The sequence below is a fragment of the Emydura macquarii genome, unplaced genomic scaffold, assembly GCF_026122565.2.
Source record: "Emydura macquarii macquarii isolate MOO-44397 ecotype Brisbane River unplaced genomic scaffold, CSIRO-AGI_Emac_v2 contig_450, whole genome shotgun sequence".
NCBI lineage: Eukaryota > Metazoa > Chordata > Testudines > Chelidae > Emydura > Emydura macquarii.
Window position 1 is genome coordinate 11,494,432 of NW_027130587.1, and position 24,407 is coordinate 11,518,838.

The 24,407-nt window shown below is 39.9% G+C and overlaps 1 protein-coding gene and 1 long non-coding RNA gene across 3 annotated transcripts in view; both read left to right on the forward strand.

Annotated features, from left to right (window-relative positions):
- The window catches only part of LOC137146436 (uncharacterized), a 75,043-nt gene that overhangs the window by 47,868 nt on the left and 2,768 nt on the right, over positions 1–24,407 (forward strand). The window contains exon 1 of one of the 2 annotated variants that reach the window (XR_010917934.1): positions 20,827–20,891. The exons of the other annotated variant lie outside the window; for it this stretch is intronic. This is a non-coding gene — a long non-coding RNA (uncharacterized lncRNA). Of the gene's footprint in view, positions 1–20,826; positions 20,892–24,407 lie in introns of those variants that run through there. 2 annotated transcript variants of the gene reach the window in all.
- LOC137146434 (small ribosomal subunit protein uS9-like) lies at positions 14,780–15,302 on the forward strand. Its single transcript, XM_067537696.1, has one exon. The coding sequence runs from the start codon at positions 14,795–14,797 to the stop codon at positions 15,233–15,235; it is 441 nt and encodes a 146-aa protein (XP_067393797.1). The 5' UTR covers positions 14,780–14,794; the 3' UTR covers positions 15,236–15,302.

Sequence of the window (24,407 nt, forward strand, 5' to 3'; positions counted from 1 at the left end):
CCCTGCTCCAAGCAGTTTGCAATCTAAAGATAAAGAAGGGTCCATAACAGAAAAAAGATGAGAACAAAAATTCAAAGTAAACTTCAGAGTTTACTACAAATGGGACGAACTATGGTAGCACTTCTTTGGGACCTTGCTGTAACTCCAAGATGTTCTTGAACTGCTCTTAATGTTAACAGAGAGGGTGCACGTGGTCAGTGAGACTTGGGCACCTGAAACTTCTCTGGGCAGACTGCCAATGCGAGTGCCCCATTTCTGTGTTCTGGCATCTTCCTACATGGGAATAGGGCCCGCGACAGCTTCCCACATGACTAACCTTAACCTAAGACAGAGATTTGTAGTTGGACCAGAGTGTGGACAGTTAGACAAAGTCTTGGCTTCATGAGTAGCTATTCTTGGGTTTTGGGTCCTTGGGCTTTCTATAGTTTTCTTTTATCTGCCTCCTGTTTTCAGCTGTCAAGGCCTGGCTATTTTAATCATAATCTTCTCTTCTAACATTGCTTTGAATCATTGTCTCTCATCTGAGTATCTCATCTTGCTCTTTTCTCTTTCTTTATTCTTGGTTAATTATTTCTTGACCTCCTTAAACCCACTCTAGTTTGCTCACTTCAATATAAAATCCATTTATGGGTGCACATTCTGAATTGCAGCTGTTCATTTCAGATATGCATGCGTGAGATCATTAGTAAACTCAGACCTCTTTGCTCATCTCTCCACTGGAGTCTTGAGTTTGCAGGATGCACTTTGGGTCTGGTGGTGTATTTGCATATTTCACTGATTACAAAATTCTTAGAATTTTGTGTTTCTTTTTTTCTTAAGGTCAGAAGACACCATTATGATGGTATTCTAATCTGACCTACCTAATACAAACCATGGATCCTCACCCAATTTCTGCATCAAGCTTATAACTTTTTTGCACTATAGCATATCTTCTATTCTTAGCTCTGTCATTGCCTTGCTGTGTGACCTTGGGTCAGTCCTTAACCACATATGCCTCAGTTTATACATCATTTACAAGGGTTTTAGCCCAATGCCCTCTGTTTTATAATCCATGGGACATCTGTGAGCTAGATGGACACACAAGCAGATGGGAGTTGCTTGGATAGGAATGTCACGAGAGTCAAGAAAGTAATGCTTAGTGAAGGAAGCCTTCCTCCAATAGTTGACTGATGGCTGATTAAAGAAGAGGACTTTGATATTATCAGGTAAAAGGCGTTTAAATATACTGCACCTGACCGTCTAGTCCAACAGAGCTGTGCACGTGCTTAACTTTAAGCTCCTTACTTAACTCATGGACTTCAATGAACTACTCTCATGCTTAAGTTTTTTAACATGTAGTTAAGTGCTTTGTTGGATCAAGGCCTTGGTGCAATAAATGAACATTTATGTGAAAGTAACTGGGCCAGGAAGCGCACACAATAAGTCTCAGGGGGATCACCCATGGGATTCTCATTCATAGCATTGGAAATTAACCCTGTTCTACCAATCGGTCATATTGAATTGGTTATAATAATCTTACCCTAGACTTCACCTATACAAGAAGTTTCAGCGTTATTGTGGTTTGGGGCCTAGACCCTCTGTTGATTTATATCAACTGAGGATCTGGCTTTAAGGGATCTGTAGTGGATTTGGTCTAGTTCATTCTAGCATGTTGCCTGCTTTAGGATTATCAGGTTTGCTGGCAGCTTTTGAATTTGTGCTTCACAGGGACCACCTTGCATCTAGTGAGTGGGTGTCTGTCTATATCGTATTTATTCCAGCCATGGTCTCTTGCGGATTTTAATAAATGCTCATTTGACCTTGTCTTGGTTAGAGTTCCTCAGGGTTCTCATAGAGGCCCTATGCACTACAGTAACTGCTTCCTTTGGTGTTTTTCTTTGCTTGCAACAGTGTGAATTATGACTGTTATGCTGATGACATTCAGATCTATTTTTCTCTGTAAGCTGGTCCTGCTGTGCAGTCTGTCCTGTCCTTATGCTTGGCTGAAACGCAAGTCTCAATGTCGCACATTTTGTATTGCATCTGAATATTGGGGGGGGAACAGAAATGTTGAAAATTGCCTCCTTTACTTGATGCTCTTCCTGAGGAAAGGTTTTCTTTCGCTTTCCTTTTTTTCGTTTATTGGTAGTAATTAGACTGACACTTCCACAAAAGCTAGGAATGAGAGGTGTAAACGGACTTAGTTTTATTATTCCATGTTCCTCTTAGTAACACTGTTGTTCCCTGTCTTTGCCACTTCAAAAATGTTGTTCAGTTGCTACATTTTTTAGTATGACAGGCTGCAGTATATGGTTGGTATATGGCTGGCGTATGCTTTGGCAAAATGAGTTCCATGCAGGTGCCCACTGCCTTTCCTAAGGATTGTCAGTAGCTTCTCCAGATACCTTAGTCTATTTCTGCCAGAAGATTTCCCCAGGCCAAGTGATCTGCCGTTGGGGTGGCTTTGTTTCCTTCTAAGGCCATGTCTACTCTACCACTTTTGTCAATATAACTTATGTCGCTCAGGAATATAAAAAACCCACCCCCCTGAGCGACGTAAGTTACACTGAAAGAAGCGCAAGTGTGGTCAGTGCTATGTTGGTGGGAGAAGCTCTCTCACCAACTTAGCTACAACCGCTCGTGGAGGTGGTTTTATTGTGCTGACGGGATAACTCTCTCCCATCAGCATAGAGCAGTTACATAAGCAATCTTACAGCAGCGCAGCTGCATTGGTACAGCTGTGCCACTGTAAGCTCTCTCGTGTAGACATGGCGTAAGCCCTATCTAGCTATCAAGGCAGTACATGTCTTTGTTTTCTCCATTGATGTCTGGCATTCTGTTTGATGTGAACGCATAACAACCAGTCTGAATGGGCATTTAGTGCCATAGGTAAGTGTCATCTGGCAATTTTACATTGACACTTACAAAATCAAAAACCAAGCGCTTTTGTGGGGACACTTTTAGGGCCACAAAAAATCATAAAATACAAAAGTGCTCATTTTCAAATGGGTGCTATTACCAAATTCTGGTCCAACAATGAGCTGTGCATATTTCTCAGAATAGAGGATTTTTTCGCACTAACTCAGTGTCTGAATAAGTTCATCAAGAAATACGGAACAAGAGCCACTTTAACATTCTCTTTGAGAAAAACAGAACATTTAGATCCTTGCTCTGGTGATCTGGGCTTTAAACTGTAAAGAGGACTTTTGTTCCTGTACCTTTCAATGTCTAGAAGGGGATGTGACACTGGCAGACCAGGTGCCAGCTCATGCCAAGGCCTGTAGGTCTCTTTGAGCAATGCATAGCTGAAAACGAGTCTGGCTCATCCATGTGTTGGCATTTTTAAAAGAGATGTTAAATTGATAATGTGTTTAGTTTTTAAACCTGATGAATTGCTTGTAGGATGCTGCATGTATTGATTCTATTTATAATATCTGTAGCCCATGGTATAAAGTTGTATTGAGTGTTTGTTTGCATTGTAAATCTCTGTAACTGTGTAACTCACCAAACAAGAAAGAAGCATCAATTAGTGTAAACTGCTGGTCTTGCCCTCATGAAGGCCCATTGAAACCAAATGAGCCATTGTGAAGCATCAAAGGACAATGACTTTGTTGATTGCTCCCCTTCCCCTACTCCCCCTTGAAGAAGAGGCAGGTACTGGTGATTGTTCCATCAGTTTGAACACATTTTTAATAAAAATCCCTGACTAGAAGGAACTGTATCACTATGCTGTCTGAAATTTGTAGATGCGAACATTTCTAAGCATAAGCAAAGGATCCCCAAGTTTTGACTTGGGTTAGCTCTAAAGGACATAGAAAGCTTGCATGTTGCAGGAGCTTCTGTTACCTTTTGTTCCACTGGGAGACAGACTTTATCTTGCACTCTTTCTGCAGAACACAGTTCTTTCTGCTTTTGTGCTGATAAACATAATCTTACTTTTCACAGCACAGTCAGAGGTGGATATATAAATACAGCAGTGCAAAAGACTGCAGTGATGTATGTGGCTCATTGCTTTCTAAAAATGTGCCTTCACCAGCAGTGGTACCTGCTAGCTGAGTAAAGGATCCAATTTCATTTCTTTCTGCTTTAACAATATCCAATGTTCTCTTTACATTCCTGCATAGTTGGTACAGTAAGTGGACTGGTATTGTCACAGCACAAAACAAATTATTGAATTTCATACTATACTAATTCCTTTATATTCTCTCACTTAATACTACTATTCTGAATTGTAAAATTCAATACCAGGGCCCTGATGGAGATGCTCCTTGACTTCAATGGGTTTTGGAATAGGCCCTAAATGCTGTCCACTCTTTAGAGGGATCTCTTCTCCTTTAAGCAAAAGCAAATGTCAGGGAAATGACACATTGCATCAAATGCACCTCTCCCTCCGCCTCCCAAACTTACTGGAAGGGAAGCATTGAATAAAATGCCTGCTAAGCCCTTGAACCTGCATTCCTTGTCTCTGGCAATTATTGTGACCTTTGCTGCTGGTCCGTGTTCATTTGTGAGCTTGCAGAATAGGATGAAAGTTGTGGGAAGCTTTTGTAATGTAGCCGATAACCAGGCAAAACCAAATTCAGGAGCAGCTTGCTGAAAATATAACATGCCATACAGCTACTGTGCAGAGTTTGCTCCTGTGTTTCTAAGCTCTCTGTGCCCTTAAGCTTTCAAAAAACACCGTGACAGATAATGTACTAATGCACTGTTTTGAATCCACATCTCTGATTAAAAATGAGGAGTTCAGAGTCCCTTCCCTTCGGTAATAAAATCTTTTGACCTTTAGAGATTATGCTTCCTTAAAGATGACAAAGGGGTGAATGGTTTCACTAGAACCTCTGGTCTTAATCTATTCAAAGCACCAATGTCCACCTTTAAAATTTTTGCTGAGAGGTACCATTTGTCATGTGTTTTCAGGCTGCACTGGTCTGTTCATCACACACCCCTTCTTGCCCTTCTTGAGGATGATAAGCAGTCAGGCCAGGCCAGTGGTTCTCAGACGTTTTTTGTATTGGTGACCCCTTTCATGCAGCAAGCCTCTGAGTGTGACCACTTTGCCCCTGTGGGCGCCTGCCCTGGCCCCTGTGGGCTCCCCACTTCCCCAACTCCTGCACTGTGCCCTCTTCATCCTGCACCTCTGCCCCCTCCTGTGCTCACCTAGGGAAACAGACCTGCATGTATGGAGCGGTTGGCATTGCTGCTTGCTCCCACCTCAACAGCTGCTCCTCCATGCACCCGTAGGGGGTTGTGAGTGGCAAAGCATGAAGCAATGTCAGGGCTCCCTGCATCCATGTCACTTCCCCCCCTTGGGCTGCATAAGGGGAGGGCAGAGAGTAGCTGCTCCTGATGCTGGCCCCACAGCATTGCCCAGGTGGAAAAAGTGACCTGGATGCAGGGTGCCCTGCTGTTGTCTCACTTCCACACACCCACACACACACACAGTGTCCCCTAAGCCCAAGTGGCCCTCCAAATCCATCTCTTCGAATTCTTAACTCCCAGACACTGACTTTCCACCTCTGGTTCTCCACCCCCGAAGGCATGAAACCTGCCCCCAATTATCAGTTCGCCTTGGTGCACATGCTCCACGCAGGCTGCTCAAGAGAGAGACCTGCTTGAGGGTAAAAATAAAGAAAAAGCTTCTTTAATAGAATAATCATAGAGTCAGAGAAAAAATAGTAAGGAAAAGCAAACTCATGCAACTTACACAGAAAATAAACATGAAGATGCAATTTCAGGCTGTACCCTTCTATATTCACTAAATTCCCTTTTCTAATACAAGTTACCTATTGCCTCTGAACCGTTTCCCAGCGTGCACCCTCTGTCCTAGAGGGGATCCAGTGCTTCACAGACAGACAGCACCTGACTCCACTTAGATGCTGATCCCTCAGTTTCTGGATGCCAAACCCAAGCCTGTTTTTAAAAGGTTTTTGCTCTTCCCTCTACCTCCACCCCCTTTTTCTCCTGGCATTATGCTCACTTTTGTAGGGAAAACTCCCTTCTGTCCAAGACAGGAGTTTTCTTTTCAGCTTCAGTGTCTTTGCATTAGCTTTAATGGTCTACCATCCTGTCTTCCTGCCTGCAAGATTGATGGGTGCTTTAAGTTGGCTTCATGTAAACAAATAGCCTGGGACCTGCCCTCCCCTGCCTGGTTACTTCACCCCCTGTTAGAAGATGCTGTAGTTGCACTACAATTAAAATGGTCTTCATATATATTCGCCTGCCTACATTCATAACCAGAACCTATATACAAATCGTCTGATATGGAGAATGGCTAATACCTATTTCTAATAAAAGCTTTGTTTGTTTCTTCCTACCCGTATTTTCACTGATAATTATCTTGCCAATTAGAATTTCCAGTTAATGGAATCAGTGGTGGTTTGTCAATGACCTGTTAACCCACATTAAAAAGAAAGGATCTATTATAATATTCTCTTTGATATTCTGCCTCTAGCTACATTAAGCCCTATAATAATTACTCTAATTACAATGCCACCTCTGAAAAGCATTTGAAACTTTATACGTGCAGATGGAATAAAGAAGCCATGTGTTTCATCTTCAGCACATCTATATTAAAAAAAAAATAAATGAAAAGTTAAAGAAAACAAACTTGGGGACTCTTGTCAGAAGGAAAAATTAGAATAAAATGGAATAATCAAAGACAAATATGGAATCTTTGTTACAATTTGACAAATGGTCTAGGCTTTTTACTGTGAGCAAGAGAGTAGTAGATACAGCTGGGAAACAGTTTCCCCATCCTATGAAAATTTTACAGATTTCAAAACATGCTCCCATCCCAAATCAAGACATAGTTGAAATCTCAAATTTTCTCTCACGCGCGTAAACCCACCCCACGCACAAAGATTTGGGTCAAACAAAATGTGTTTTTTCTTTTGATTTTGATCATTTTAAATTTTTACTATAATTAGCTTACTTTCTAAACCGTCCTTTCAAAACATAAGTTTTTTTGAAATCAGCAAAGTGAAACATTTAAAGGAAAACTTGAGTAGAAACAATTACATGAAAAGGTCCATTTTGAGTAAAAAGTTTTTTTTGTTTTTTTTTTTGCTTTTGACAAATCGACATTTTCCAATAAAAGGTTTTGATGAAATATTCCCCAAAATTCTAACAGCAAGTCTTAGCCATGGTATGGAGGAATTCCCTTCTAAAGATTCTGGCCCTTTTCATTTGACTTACTTGGGACACAAGCACAAGTTTAACTTTAAGCATGTGCTTAAAGTGCTTTGCTGAATCAAGGTCCCTCCCTATGGTGTGTTGGTCCCCAAAATTTCAGTCATGCTCCCCCTTTCCTGGTCCATGTTGCCTGGGGGCAGGGCAAAGACCAGGGCTGGGTGGGCTTCATCGCTGGCCCCCTGTGGGGCTGGCCCGGGCCTTATCTCGTCCCCCAAACATTCCTCCTTGCCCCACAGTTTGGGGACCTCTTCTTTGGTGTATTTGTGCTGGGCTTACATGCAACCGGATATTCTTACAGGGGTTGATCTTGTTGCCATTTAAATTAAAGGGGAAAAGTCCAGTGGAGTTGAAGGGTGCTGGGATCAAGCCCATAATGTCTAAAAGTAGGTGGTGAGTGGCTCTCTTAGGTGGAGAGAGATCACTGTCTTGCCCTGGTTTTGTACCAGATCTCAGCCCTAGACCTAGGACTGATTCCAACTTACTACAGCCATGGCTGCCAATATTGGCATACGAAAAGAGACCATTTAGGTGGAAGTTGGTAAGGACAAGTGTGGAATTTCATGTAGAATTCTCCGAGGAAACGGAACAGGAAAGTAAACTTATAAGGCGAGGTGACGGACTACTGCTGACGGGAAACCTTAATTATCTTACTACTAACTGTCGCTCAGCGCACACAGTGAGCTAGTATTTCCCCAAGAGTAAAGGCAACAGTTGGTCTAAGAGCCTAATACAAAGAAACTACAGAAACAACAGCAAAAGCATGCGAGCCGGATAGTATGGTGAGTTCAAAATTCAGTGGCCAAAACAAATAATTGAGAAGAAAAACAAAAACGGATGGATTTCAGATGTGGAAAATATACTTAAAAAAACTGTGCTATCTGCTACCTTTCAGATGTTATGATTCTTTTAATATTGAAACAAGTTCTGCTAATAAAAAGTAATAATTTATTATAGTACATTGCCTGGAATATGATTTGATATGTTTACTGTGTTCATTTAAAATCGGTTTAGGTGAAATCTTGGACCCATTGAAGTCATTGGCAAAACTCCCATTGATGCCAGGCTGTTCACTCTCACATTTACCATTTTGGCTATTACAGCAATAACACAGGCACATTTTAAACATGTCTTTAAATATCTAGCTTCAAGCAACATGAAACTGCAACAATTAATACATCCTGTAACACATCTACTGCATGCAAATAAGTCATTTATACATGCATATATTCTTTAACTATTCAAAATGGAAGAACTTTCAGAAATGATGCCCATGTAGGATAGAAAAAGGATCAAGACATTCAAAAACTGGATCTCAAAGGGTATTCAGTTCATGGATTTTCTTAAGGATCTAGTAGCAAGTCAGTATTTCTCTTACATACAGAACAGATTTTTATTTGGAAATAAGGAAAAGTGCAAAGACATAGGCTTCACCTGTCCATATGGACTTGCAGAATCAGATCCTAAATAAGGATTTAGAAGCCAACTTTACATTCTTATTTGTAAATCCAGGCCAGTGACATAGAATTATATTAGACTTGGTGGTAGTAATAGTGTATAATAATGACCTAGAGCAGATATAGCCTATATTAAACAGGGAGGCACCGGCTACCTCAGCTGAATAAATAGCATGTGGATATGTTGGACTACATGGCCCTGATCCTTCAAACAGACACATACTTAACTCTACTACTACAAGTAGTCCCTCTGATTTTCATGGGGGGGCCTAAAATGCCATCTTAGAAAAAATGATGGCTCAAACAAAATATATATTGAATTCTATATGATAAAAGGATGATTTTCATGCAGTGACTTATATGTCTGTACTGTGTTTGCAATTTAGGGTTTTGTTGTCTTGTCTACATGGACTTGCTGGAATTTAAGGAGGGTTCCATAGCTGTCAACATATGACAAGAAGGTACTAATTTCCTTGGGCAAGGAATTGTTAGGATCTGTAATTCAAAACAAACAAAAGCATCTGGCTAGCACTAAATAAAGCTTCAAATTGTCCTCCTCCGATAGAGTCTGAAGCCCACAGAGCTCAAGTGGGAGCAGATAATGGGCTTTTAGTTGAAAGTTAAATTCAGAGAAAACTGAAGTGATCGTTTGCAGACCCAGAAAGGTCAGTTTGTACTGCTGCTGCTTTGCCGTTGCCTCTTAATGGTTGTTATGTTGTTTCAGTTTCCATTAATGTCCCAGAGTGGTTCTTGCGTCAAAGCTTCCCTGCTCAGGAGCATACTTAAATGTATTTTCAAATGCTTCTTTTCCCCTTTTAGGATCATTGTCAGCCTGTCCTTTTGCTTCCTCTGGGGTCCTCAGTCCATGCCGTATTGCCTCTAATCTGAGCTAATAGAATCACCTTTTTGTAAGCCTCTTGGCTCTTTCCCAAAACCTATTCAGAGTGAACACGCCTGACTCTTGTTGGAAATCCAACTTGATCGTCGCCTGTGTTTGGAGTCTTTCCATAGCTACTTCAAGCTTGTTTTATTGGTTTTTTTTTTTTTAATTAAAGAAGCATGCTCGTGACTCTGAAAGCTGTGTGTTCCTCATTAAAAGTTATTTCATTCAAGTTTTGACAATGATTGCTGAGGGTGCTGCAGTGTTGCTCAGTACCTGCACACTGTACAAACACAGAATAACACGGGTCTGTAAGGAAAAGCAGTCTAAGTCCTGATCATACGAAGACTTGTGCACGTGCTTTGTTATTAAATACTTGCAGTATTCCCTCTGAAGTCAACGGGACTCCCCATGTACTTAAAATTAAGCTTGTGCATGAGTCTTTGCCAGACGGGGGTGGAAAGGGCTTGATCCAGCAGGGGGCTTAGCACTTACCCTAAGAGTGACCCTCCCCCTGTTGCAGGATCCAGAGCCCAGGCTCTAGCCTAAGTCTGAACGTCTACACCCTCGAGCCTGAGATATCTGGCATGGGCTAGTGGCAGGCTTTTAATTGCAGAGTAGACATACCCTTAATCACATACTCTAAGTACCTGAATAATATCATTGACTTCAGTGTGCTTCCGGATGTTAGTGACTTGGGGTATAGTACCCAGCATGCCTTGCAGGATCATGTCCTCAATAACAATCACCAAGTTGAGAATTTTCAAATGAGCTCATCATGCTGGGGGTTCAGCTCTTATGAGATTTCTGGGTGCCAGTTGTAGGCTCTGGGTACTTGACTAGGGTCAGATTTTCTAGACCTGGGTGGGAAAAGTTCTTCCTGTCCCTTGAATTTTTGCAAATTTGAAATTTTTCCATACGTGACTGGGGAGGGAAAAGAAGGTGAAATCTTGAATATTTTCACAAATTGACAAATAACAGAAATGGTTTGTCAATCCAAAATGTTTTGTTTGATCACTTCAAAACACTGTTTCAGTTTTGAGTTTTTGTTTTTTAATCTTCTTAATTTAAAATTTCTAATTAAAAAGTTGTTTCAGTGCAAAAAACCCTGACATTTTCCTGTTCAAAAAATGCCAAAAAGGGACATTGCAACAACTTTGAAACTTTCTTTTTCCCCTTAAAAATGTTTGAGTTGGGACATGTCTTGAAACCAACTCTGTTTTTGCAAACAGTCAGTCTAGGTTTTGACATATTGGTATTTTTCAGTAACAAAAAACAAAAACAAAACAAAAACAAAAAAAAGTCATTGAAGAATTCCCAAACAGCTCTACCGTGATTCTTTGAAAATATGTCCTGGAAAGACCAAAATTCAGGGAGATGTCAATTTTCATGTGAGCTTTATTTTTATCTTTGATAGCAGGTTTCCTGGTTAAAGCTTGTTTTTACTCTTTCTATTTAAATAAAAAACAACCAAACAAATGATGCAAAAGCACAAGAAGATGAATCATGTTTGTACAATCTTCTTGTTTTATTTTGTACAGTAAACACCAATCAAATCAGATACGAAGCATTGTTCTGTAAGGAAATCAGCAGGAGAACTTCTTGACTGGAGCACAGCTATAGAAGATTAATGAATTAGGAGCACAATGGAGAAATGAACACATGCACCAAAGCCAGAAAGAGGTTGAAAGTCCCTTTATTGTTAGATTTATAAAGAGACAACATGGTTCTTTCTAGAGTGATTTCCTAAAAAGAATGAATTTGTTAACTATGAGAAAATTCAAAAGGACATATTTAATTTAAGGGAAAATGCAGCTATGTGACAGCTCCTCTTACGTTTATTTAAAAAAAAGTTTAAATGTTTTCTTCTTTTCCTTAGTCACAGCTGTTTTGGTTCACATAGAGTGCGTCATTATTAGAAATGGGCCAGAATGGAAACTCAAATTTTGAATTTGAACTCCTAGATCAGAATCCACCTCAATAATTTTCATTGAGGTTGGCTCAGAACTACAAGGGATTTCTCTTTCAGATCCAAAGTGCATTTTTCAATACGTCCTAATATGAAAATTTCAAAGTTTTCTAGTTGAAAATTGTATCCTGAAACTGAAAATTGCAACTTGTATGTGGTGGCCGGAGGGGGAGCTTGTTCTAGTTTTTGGAGTTGGCCCACGATGGAAGATATCAGGTTGAATTCTGATCTGGGGATTCAAATCCAAAATTTTAGGTTTCAGTTCTGTCTCATAGATCTTATCGACTTCCAATGAGACTTAATCTCCTAACTCACTTAGGTAATATAGAAAATTCTTCCCACAAGTTCTGTTGAAACATGAATTGTGAGCACTCCCAGATAAGGCCAGATTTTCATATAAGCTCAGCACCCAATGTGACATTCAGTGGGACTTGAACTTTCAAGTTATTTAGATGCTTTTGATAATCTCATCTGTAATCCATAAGAGTGTGTGATCTTGTGATTTTTCCCCCTCCCCCCAAGTTAAAAGAGAGCTAATGGCACTCCCTGATCTGTCAAAACTATCTTTCAATGGAAAATTGGGTTTTCAACTAAGCAATTTATTTTACAAAGCATCTGCTTTCTGTGGAAAAATCTAGATTTTTTTATCAAAAAGCAGGAATATTTTGCCTCCAAATGCTATGCCAGCAAAGTGCCTCATGGAAGCTATAATTGGAGCACCTTGCATCCCCATTCTGGCCTATGTGCTAAGCTCCATTGGCTGGAAGTCCTCTCCCAGGAGTCGCCAGGGTGCATTGCCTGTCCCCCTCCCACCAACATGGAGCAGGGAGATCCATAATGGCATCATGGGAGATACAGTCTTACCAGCGAGACCTGCCTAAGGAGGAGAATGGGTACCATGAGGAATTACAGTTCTCTTGAGGCACTGTGGTAGCACTTCAGAACTGAAAGATTTGCAATTTTAGATTTTTCATCGCAAAGTCAAAATTTTTCATGGAACCACCTCTCTCGTTTTCAGACCAGCTCCAGTTGGGAGTTCCTGCTTCATCTTGTGCTCAAGACCACATAAAGCAGACTGTTAGGTGAAGGCTGTATCTCTTGAGCCAGCACATCTGCTAGCTGGACTAATCATGTTTCCTCCCGTCACTTCAAACTATGGCTGGATCCCTATGGAAGAGTTACAGGTGCCTTGGTGCCCCTGTGAGCAGGCCCTCTGCCCTGAATCTTTCTGGCTGGTAGAAGCAGTCATATCCCTGGGCTTAATTTAGCCCATACAATCACTGGAAGTTACTAAATCAAGTATCATGGCTGTTTTTAAAAGCAAGCTGGGTAATTTTATAATCAAAGGCAATAGAACAATATAGATGTAATTCTGGATGCTAAGAATCTCAAGCCTTCAGATGTAAACTGATTGCCATAAGGAAGATATTTTTTTCTTCCTTACATACAGTATTCTCCAACATGTTCGTTTTAGGAGGCTTTCCCCTTCTTCTGAAGCATCAGGAACTTGCAATGGCAGACACAAGATCTGTAGACTTGATATACAAACCAATGATCTTTATACAGTAGGGCAGGTCCTCCCTCCCTAAACAATGTCATCTTAATTTAGCTGCCAAAACCACAGGCTGGATCCTCAGCTGGTGTAAATCAGTATAGCTCTGCTGAAGTCAATGGAGAGCCACAAATGGTTCTTTTTTTTTTTCCTATTCTAATCATTCCAAGATGTGAGGCTCCCTGAATGTCCTAACTCAGGAAACAAGAGTAAATAGTTTGATAAATGAGACCCCCACTAAACAAGAAATACAAGAACACCATATCTCACATTTAATCAATGAAGCGTCCCAAAGAATCTGTGAGCAAAGCATTCTCGTTTGGTTTGACTTTTAACTGAAGGAAAGCTTGTAGCTGGAACAGAGGTCAAGACTTAATAGGGAAGGATAACAAACTTTTAAATAATCTTTGGTGCCAAGAAATCAATGCTTAGAGATGGTTATTTTAGAAAAAGAAATTAAAAACTGCCTTTAACTCTCTCTTGGGGCTGGCTCAGTCACATGATTTGCTGGCCGTTGATTTTAATGCTGAGGACAGTAAGTCAATAGTCCCTGTTGAAAAGTGCAAGCCCTGCTTGCTAAAAAAGTAGGCCATCAGAATTGCATCTTCTTGAGGGACTGTATTCAGTGATTGGTCTACATCATTTGGAATAATTTATCAGGGTACTTGGGAAAGCTGTCCTGATGTATATGCGCTGCCTTCTACACAGTGGTGAAATTTATTGTTAATATTTCTTAAGGAGTACAGTATAGCAGTGTGGATCAATTTTATACCCTTCACAAATATTGAGGATGTTTATAATGTGATTAGCAGGCCAGCACTGTTATGATGAGTATGAATTTAATCAGTTCTTTATATCTGTATTTAAAAATATGCTAAGTCTATTTGAAATGGAAGGAAATAATATTGGTGCATGGCTTACTGTACAATTAAGTGCATAATTTCAGTATCTATCTTGGGTTTGTTTGATTCATTTTGTATGTTCCCCTTTAAAAATGTTGACTGAGAACCTGCTGGGGCATTATTTATATCCCTTTGGAAGCCTCATGCTAATATTTAAATTGCCTCCTATTTTAATTGATATATTTACTTTGGGGAAGGTGAGAAAACCAGGCATTGCTTGCAATCTACATGGCATAGACACAACTACCCTTAGTGATAAATACCGACTTGAGGAAAAAATAAATATGTAGAAGTATTTCCCCTTGAGGATTGGCAATGAGAAAACAGTGGCAAATTAAAATGTTTCTTACTTACGTATTGGAAAATTAGCAAGAGCCTGCATTAATTGAGATTCAGTTCTCTATGTATATCTATTCCTCCTTAACCTTCTGGGACTTGCAGCAGTGAGAGAAACACAGAGCAACAGATTAATCCAAATGTTGGCAGTGACAAAGATAAATGGAGGGTTTAAAGCCTACATTGAGATAAATTACCATTAAAAACCTGTTCACTCTTCTTCCTTGATTTCTAATAAGAACAGGAATTTTGTAAAGAAATATATTCATTGTTTGTAGACTAAGTTACTGTAGCTGGAAAAGGCAATTAAAGGATTTTATGCCTGATCTAAAGCCAAAAATTTCAAACTAGCACCTTCTCGCTGCTCCTCACGTGTGGGAGCAGCGTCTTGTAAAACATTTGCGAAGATACCTCATGGTCCTTCTTCAGATCCATTCTTAAAAATCTCCTTCTGAGGTGATGCCTACAAAATATTTGACAATAGCTAGGCAGTTGGTGTGTGAAGACCACTGGCGGAAGGTAGGAGGAGCCATGCTGGCCAAGGGGCCCCTGCGGAGCATCCAGGTCTTTGGGCAGAAGAAAACAGCTACTGCTGTAGTTCACTGCAAAAGAGGAAATGGTCTCATTAAAGTGAACGGAAGACCCCTGGAAATGATTAAGCCTAGAACTCTTCAGTGCAAACTGCTTGAACCTGTTCTTCTGCTGGGCAAGGAACGCTTTGCTGGTGTTGACGACAGAATCTGTGTTAAGGGTGGTGGCCATGTAGCACAAATCTACACAATTCGTCAATCTATTTCCAAAGCATTGGTGGCTTACTATCAGAAATATGTTCATGAAGCTTCCAAGAAGGAAATCAAGGACATCTTAATCCAGTATGATAGGACTCTGCTGGTTGCAGATCCTCGTCATTGTGAGTCCAAGAAGTTTGGTGGACCTGGTGCCCGTGCACGCTACCAGAAGTCTTACCGTTAAAATTGTTCTTTACCATTTTATCTTACAATAAATGAGGAAAAGTTAATAAATATTTCAAGTTTCTAAATCTTAAAAAAAAAAAAAAAAGTTGACTAATAATGATAGTTTCCTTACGCTTCCCCATCTGTCTAGCTATATTAAGCTATTGTCTCTGATCTTATAGTTTAAATTGTGCAGGGACTGTCTTTGTTCCGGGCCTAGCACACTGGGATCCTGGTCTATGACTAGGTTTCCTAGGTGCAACCACAATAGGAACAATTTAAAATTATAATGTTGAAATCAGTGGAAAAAATTTTATTGATTTTCAGTAGGTTTTGGATCAGGCCAAGCATTCCTTTGGAGTGATTTTTCAAGTTCTGCATGTTGTTAAGAGGTGAATTCATTTTAATGAATTTTTCACTATTTCTGGCCACATTTACAAGAGATTCTCGATGAGTTTTGTAGGTAATGGTGCCATCCCACTGCAATGCTGTATTGTTTCTTTTTTACTTAAACCTTTGAATCTAATAAGCAATCTTATATGGTTTAGAGAATTTTAGATTTTTAGCCTATAGATAAAGATACGAAATCACAGTAACTTTGAATATTTTATCAGGGGCTTTTTATGGCATTTGAAAATTTCAGCATGGTGCCAATACACTGAAAACTATCTAATGAGCATGTGCATGATATTTTTGTTTCTAATTTAAATGTGTGAGCCATTTGAAGATCTAGAAATAGGCTCATTGGAAAGCAGAGGGGTGCTTTGTGCTACTTTTGGAGATGCAAAGCAGCCATAAACCTAGTTTAACTGGCCAATTAAACTGGATTTTTGTTTGTATTGGGTGATTAAAGGGGAACAAAGCAGAGAAGTGAATGGGTGAAGACCTTAGCCAACAAAATGCCAATCTAAGGACCAAATATTTGGCTACTTGACATGTTTTTGTTTAACAGTACAGGATGCTAACAGTGTTATGACAAATAAGGAGAGAAGACAAGCTAGATTCTCAGCTGGTATAAATTTGCTTCAAGTAGTTGATTCCAACTGAGCTATGCTGACTTGCACAAGCTGAAAATCTAGCCTGGTTCATCTGAGTTGATACTACTGAAGAGGCCGGATGGATGAGAAATGCTGTGTGGCATTGAGAGACACCATGAGACTGGAGTTCCTTATCCAACTCTTTCAACTTGCCTCATGAACATGCCTCTATCCTGACATTATGGGACCACTACTTGCAGGGAAAGGAAAATGTAGTTTCCATGTCCTTTTTTGGGTCCTTGACCTTCCATCTGAGACTGTCTACGTGGTCAGTGCTAAGTGAACTGGTGGCTGTTTTTGTGATGTGGACTCTTACCCCTTAGAAACTGGAATGAGACCTTTCAAACTCATTTAATAAAGCTGCCAAATAGCCATGATAATTCCTAAGATGAAGCTGAAATGATAAACTGTCAAATGGTGCCAACGGTAAATGAGACAATATATGCTTAATAAATTGGTGTCTGATTCACTAATGTATTATCCTAAATCGCCAATTTTGCATTGGCATATCTTCAACTGCCGTACAACTTCAGTAACACAGTGGTGAATCAGGTCCTAGATTTAGAATGGAAACTCTGTACAAGTTTTATTTTGTTCCATTGTTAGAACTACCTATCTCTCTCTCTCTCTCTCTTTTTTTTTTTATAATCCTTTAAGATAGTTAGACTTCATATGTACTCTTCGTGGTTGTTACTTATATTAGTTTCTTAAAATTAACTCATTACAAGGTAAAATACGAGACTGCGAGTGATTCTCCGAGATCTCAACAGATGAAGAATATGGAATTGTTTAAGCCTTTTATCCCATCCTGATATCGATTTAATATCCCCAGATTAAGTAGCACTTTGCAGGTTCTTTAGTTTTCTGGGTACCATTTTCAGAAACCAATACAGTCTTCTACTGAATGAAGATGTTCATAAGCTTGAAGTCCGCTAACGTCATCTGTGGATGTTAGACTTAAGGGTGAGGCATGTTTGATTGTATGTCCAGCACTATGCAGAACATATACTCCTTTGCTGTGCTGTATTCTTGTGTCCACTTCTTTGGTTTTAAGTCAGCATCATTGCTGTTATCAGTCAGTCTTATTTGTTTAAATGTCTCTTAGCATGACAGTGAGCTAGGTCTTTTCCCTGCCTCATATTTACTGATGACTTTTCATTGGCAAAATGAATGAGTCAAGTGGGTCATTTTTGACAAGAGCTATGCCACAGCTGACCAACACAGGTAAAAGAGTTCTGTTAAACATATGGACATCAAATACCAAAGTGAACATATCCTAGACCTAGAGCAAGAATTAGGCTAAATAAGGGGCAGTGTATAACTGCTCCGACCAAGGAACAGCCCCAGGAAGGAATGTGACTCAGCTCAGTTCCTTTCTTGCTGCCTGGGAGAAGTAAATGACTAGGCTGGAGCCTTCGGCACACCTTTATCGTTCTAACCTTATGCCTGGTCAGTTTTTCTCATCAATAAGACTGTGGAGCACAGCCAAATGTCACCCCTTCCGCACCATCCCACTATGAGCAAGAGTGTCACTATTAGAACTATTGCTTCCTGTGGGAGCTCAGCCTCTTGTAGAACTGAGCTGAACTCAGTCAGATATTTACATGGTTAAAAATGGTCCAAAATCAGCCACACCAAATGTTTAATCAAATATGTGATAGCACTGGGCCTTTTCTGTCAGCATCCAGAACTCACCTCTAGAATGATTTCAGCATTAACATTGTGTCTACATTTCTAACTAAGCAGTTGCTGCTAAATTTGTTCAAATATTCAATTAGTTCCATTCCAAGAGTTTCTAATCAATATTGCATTCTAGCCGCAAAATAATGCAATGAAAGCCATTATTAGGATAATTTTGTGTTCTGTTATCCTTGACTGCTAGCTAATCTGTAGCTAATATTTGAGATATTAGTTAAATAGAAGCTATTCATATTTTTTGCTGTAGATTTTTTCCCGTCTGTACAGATTAAATTGGTAGGGTTACCAGACATTTATATTCTAATACTTTAAAGTTTATTGCTTACAACTTTTCCCCACTGAAATGCTTTGGTTTTTTTCCCTGTAGCCGGTTCACTACTACCAATAAAAATGAAATGAATTGGTATTGTATGAAATGCAATAGGAAGTCATAGTACTTTCCAAGACATCATTACATTTCTATTTTTCACGGCTTGGATTAAATTTGAAAGTATGCAAATGATCTAGTGATTTCTACTTTGCTAATATGTAAATATAGAATATGTCCTATGGTATGAAAGCTGAAATTCTGCATTTTAGTTTGAAGAAATATGCTGACTCTAGTGAGAGTCATGCCATGTTTTTTCTAGGTAACACTGAATCCCCCCCCCCCCCCTTTCATCCTCTGTAACTCAGAGGATCCTGGCTTTGGGAAATGACATCTCCTTTGTCATGTCTATCATGCCCTTTGTCATCACCATAAGTGCCACTGTCCTCCCTAGAAATAGCAAATGTATGAATTAACTGCACATTACTAACCTGTGAAGATGACCTTGGGTTTAAGACACTCCACTGGGCCTAAGGCAATCTGAGACTAATTACCAGCTCTGGCACAGACTTCCCATGTAGCCCTAGGCAAATCACTGAATCTCTCTATGCCTCAGTTCTCCATGTGTAAAGTGGGAAAATTAAGTTGTTTGGAATTGCCTGGTGATTGGAGCCATAACACCAACACTGAGTAAACAAAATTGCATTCCCAGTGTTTCTGTATCAGTCCAGGAAGCATGGCCAGATCTTAAACCTCCTACCTATAATCCCAGCCAAACCACATGTAGAAGTAACCTCACTCCAGCATAATGGTCCTGGTCTCAGAAGTATCCATCTTTCCCCAAATTTATCCAATGTTATTTTAAGTCCACCCCACCCACCCCTCAAACTGGAGCAGTATGTCTAGCTGTGAGTACCACACATTTAAGAAAGATGTGGACAAATTGGAGAGTCTCCAGCCCAGAGCAACAAAAGTAACCTTTAGAAAACATGACCACGGAGGAAAAGTTAAAAAACAGGCAGGTCTAGGCTTGAGAAAAAAAGATTGAGGTGGGATCTGATAATGGTCTTCAGCTATGTTAACGGCTGTTATAACCAGGAGAGTGATCAATTGCTCTTGATGTTCACAGAAGGTAGGATAAGACACAATCAGATTAATCTCCAGCAAGGAAGATTTAGGTTATAGTTAGATTTTCTACTCCAAGGATAGTTAAATACTGGCATAGGTTACCAACACCGATTGTGAAATCCATATCATTGGAGGTTTTAGAGAACAGGTTAGACAAACACCAGTCATGGATTTGGTCCTGCTTCAACATGAGGGGGATGGACTATATACCCTCTTACAGTCCCTTCCAGCCTTATGTTTTTATGATTATATGATTAACCAGCCCCAGGAGGAATTTAATAGCATTCTGTTTTCATCTAAACATATCACCTCAGATGAGTATGCTTTCAGTGGAAAATTTCAGAAATCGAATAAGATTTTACATATAACTTGCAAGATAGTTTAGGAAGTTATTATGGGTTCAACTTTCACTTCTACCTTTGGATAGATTAGACATGAATAATACCTGGTCTGCATTGCTCAAGTTGTTCCAGAAAATGTGCTTGCTTTCCCCTTCTAATAAAATAAACACCGAAGATACTGGTGCAGCTTTCCAGCTGCTGTAAATCACTGTAGCTTCACTGACTTCATTGTACTCCAGCTGAAATATGTAGCCAGGTATACAGAAGCATAGAGACCCTTAACCATCAAATACAAGCTCTTTTGTGGACCACGAAATTAACTTCATTGGGATTGAAGGTTTGGGTCCTTACCTCATAATTTATACCTAATCAAATACAATAGATAGCAATAAATTACTGCAGTTTAAGAAGTCCACCATTACACAGCTATCAGTGAGGGCTGATTGGAAACAAGACCTGCCAGAAGTTTAGTGACATGGTCTGTGCTTGTAAGATTTGTGGCCATAAGCTACGGATAAAGTTGCTGAGTTTATTCAAGCCAGTTAAATCTCTGAGTCACCTGTCCCTGACACAGACCCCACTGCTGCCCAGTTATCCAGAAGTGGGGAAACCATCTCACTCCTTGTCAGAACTTACTTATGGCTGTATGATTCAAACTGTGTCCATGACAAACCTTCCATGTACTCCAAGCTAAGCCTCTGCTGCAGGGTGCCAGCTGTCTCCTCGTGAACATAACCACCCATCCACAGGAATGGTAGGCTACCATCAGGTTAGCAGGTTTCTGAGAGTGCAGAAACTTTTCTTTAGGTCAACATCCAAAATCCCTGATTCATGCCCTTTGACCCATATAAGTCCCCACACAGTCATCTCCTATATTAGTATTGTGGTAGAGAGGCAGGTGCAGATAACAGAGAATCCCCACATGCCTTTCACTTTTATCTGTGGTTTTGTAACACGGAGGTCTGCCCCATTAAGGATTTGGGGCCAGTCAGCTCCATTCAGTTATCAGACCCAGCTGGGAAGGGATTAAGTGATTATAAAAGCCAACAAGTAACTCAGCTAAAGGGGAGTGGGTGTTTGCTTGCCTGCAGTGGGTGCTGAAGACTTGGGAAAGGAAGGGGGTGTCTCTCTGTTCAAAGGCTGGGGGAAAGTCTTTGGGAGCTGGTGAGCAGAGGAGCTGTTTTATTTGAATGATTTGTCTGAGTTTTATGTTTAGAGACTGGAGTGTGCCCTGAGAAAAGAGCCTGAAAGAGAAGTGGGTGTGATATTAGCCTTTTGTGGGCTGGGGAAACAGCCCAGCAGCCTAGTCTTATTTCAGTAATTGTCCCCACAAATTATGCAGTAACAACACTGAAAATGATCATTTAGATGTAGAGCCTGCTGGGCAGCAGATAATATCAACAGGGAAATGTTGGCCTAAATTATATTTGAAAAGGAAACAAAAATAATGGAAGGGGATTGTGACAAACCTAGAAGATGAAGATACATACTCATCTGTGAAATTATCTTCAGCAGAGCTGGGTAGGGAGATCTGTCCTGTCCTGTGAGATTTTCAAGATGGAAAAAATAAAATTTTTTCATGATCTGATAATCAATCTCTCTCTCTCTCTCTCTCTCCCCCCCTCTCTCCAGAGTGGGTTAATCAAAATATTTCATTCTGATGTTGATATTTCATTTTTAATGAACTAAAACTTTTAAACTAATCATTTCTAGCTGAATAATGAACACGTTTGCTTAGACAATCCTGAAATAGGATGGTGAGGCAACTTTTTAAAAAAATTCTCCAAATCAGCAGACCTATTGAAAGTGGCCCTTTTGCACAAACCATTTTGATTTCAACAAATAGGTATTTTTTCCGATTAGCACCCCGTGTGCACCCCGCCTCCCTCAACAAAAACATGGTTCAAGACTTCGGGCTAGCTCTAATCTTCATTACCTACCTGTTCGATTGGTACATTTAAAAAGAGACTGAACTAGAGCAGGGAGAACTGAAGTTGCCATGATGTCTATAAGAGACCACGCTATGCCAATCTCATTAACTGGGGCAGCATTCAGATATTCGTGAAGGGCACCAACACAAAACCTTAAGATAAATTGCACAAAGCACTAGAAAATATCCTGTCAGCTAAGGGGAACATCTTGCATTATCAAGTTACTGTACTAGATGGTCTATCAGGATGTCCATCCCCAGCAAATCTTATTCTCAGCTTGAATTCTTGGATATTTGTCAAAGGAACTCTCATGTCTATATACATCTAAATATGATGTATTTAGACCCTGGAAGTGAATTTCTTGCTGGGCAGGGAGACGTGCCCAGGTAACGACTTCATGATGAGTCCCTCACAAAGAGAAGGTTCTCCACAGCTACACAAGTTTCTTATCAGGTTAAATCTTGGCCCTAACTCACTTTGTGTTTTTGTACATTCAATCTAGCAAACTTTTTTGTGGCAGGGATTGTTTATTTATGACAGGTTTTTACTCATGTTGATTAGCCTCTTATTCCATGAGTGGTCCCGTTGGTTTCACAACCCACTGGATTGAACTTGAAAAAAGACACTGAAATCTGGCCCTGTGTGCTTGGACAATCCCTAGTATAATTGCGCCCTGTTTGGAGTCTGATATATATAAAATAATTATGAACCAGGACTGATGAGTTTAACATTGTACGATGTAAGTGGAACTCTGCAATGAAATGTTAGCACTTACCGTACTGCCATAGTTTCACATGTCAGTGCCAAAACGAAGACTGTGTTTTTGGTTTTTTTTAACAGGAGGAGGGCCAGTGCTGTCCTACCTCACCTTATTTTCTTGTAGTGCTTGAGGATGGGAGTTTCCTGAGGTCCTTCCATATCATTTTAATGCAGTTTTTCTACTGTGTGTATGTTTAAGAGCGAGACTGTTCTAGTCCGATCTACGGTTGGGAGCCCCCCCGGAGCCCAATTAGAACTCCTGAAACTGTACATGTCTGTAATTATTATTTTGCTGTCCTGCCCTAATTCTGGCTTGTGTAGGTAAAGCTGAGAATATGGGCACTACTTTCACATTACATACAGAGTATTCCTGTGCTTATTTTTACTCACAAACCATTAAAATTTTAATAGGAAGATGTTTGTACCACTTTGTTTGCTGAGCCTTTTTTTTTTTTTTTTAAACTACTCAGAATGGCCATTAGGTGAGAACTCAAGCTGCTGTGGAGAGAATGTATTAGGAAATGTGTGCTACATTTCATCCTGTAAGTTGGAAATTCATCATGTTTAATTTTAACATAATCTCACTGTAAACTCCCCAGTCAAGCAGTTCATGAGTTAAATCTCTCTCAGAAACCTCCCACTTCCTTACCAGCAAGGCACAGAATAATAGAATTGTAGGGCTGGAAGGGTCCTCAACAAGACATCTAGTCCATCCTCTGCCCCCTCCCCACACACACTGAGGTAGGACCAAGTACACCTAGGCCACCCTGACAGATATTTGTGTAATCTGTTCTTAAAACTGTCCAGTGAGGGAGTTCCACAACCTTTGGAAGCCTATTCCAGTGTTTAACTTATCTTGTAGTTAGAAAGTTTTTCCTAATACCTAACCTAAATCTCCCATGCTGCAGATTAAGCCAATTACTACTTGTCCTACCTTCAGTGGATATGGAGAATAATTGATCACCATCCATTTTTGTACCAGCACTTAAAGTATTTGAAGATTGTTATCAAGGGCCCCCTCATTTTTCTTTTCTCAAGACTAAATATGCTTTGTTTTTAACCTTTTCTCAGAGGTCTGGTTTTCTAAACCTTTTATCATTTTTATTGATCTTCTCTGGACAATCTCCAGTTTTTCTCTCTCCAAATCTTAGTGTGGTGCCCAGCACTGGACATAGTACACCATCTGAATAGAGCAACACAATTGCCTCTTGTGTCTTACATACAAGACTCCTGTTAACACACCTTATAATATTAGCCTTTTTTGAAACAGCATCAGTTGTTGACTCATTCAATTTATGATCCACTATAATCCCCAGATCCCTTTCTGCAGTACCACAGCCTAGCAAATCATTCCCTATTTTGTACTTGTGCATTTGTTGTTTTTCCTCCCTAAGTGTAGTACTTTGTACATATCTCTGTTGAATGTCCTCTTTTTGATTTTTGGACCAGTTCTCCAATTTGTCAAGGCTGTGTTGCACTCTAATCCTGTCATCCAAAGTGCTAGCAGTACCTCCCCTGCCCCCCACTCCCCAGCTTCTCTGCAAATTTTATATGCATATTCTCCATTCAAGTAACTATTAAAAGTATTGAATAGTATCAGTTCCAGGACAAATCCCTATGGAACCTCACTAGGTATGTTTCCCCCACCACCTAGTTTGACAGCAAACCAATTATAACTAATCTTCAAGTATGGTGTTTCAATCAGTTTAACACCTACGTTACAGTAACTTCATTTAGACTACATTTCTCTGGTTTGCTTATGAAAATGTCATATGGGACTGTGTCAAAACCTTTGATAAAATCGAGGTATCATGTCACTGTGTCCAGTAGGCCAGTAACCTCGTGGAAAAAAAGAATTTAGGTTGGTTTGGTATGATTTGTTCTTTACAAATCCACATTGGCTATCACTTATCACCCTACTATCCTCTAGGGGATTACAAATTGTATTTAATATTTTTTTCCAATATCTTCCCAGATATTGAAGTTAGGC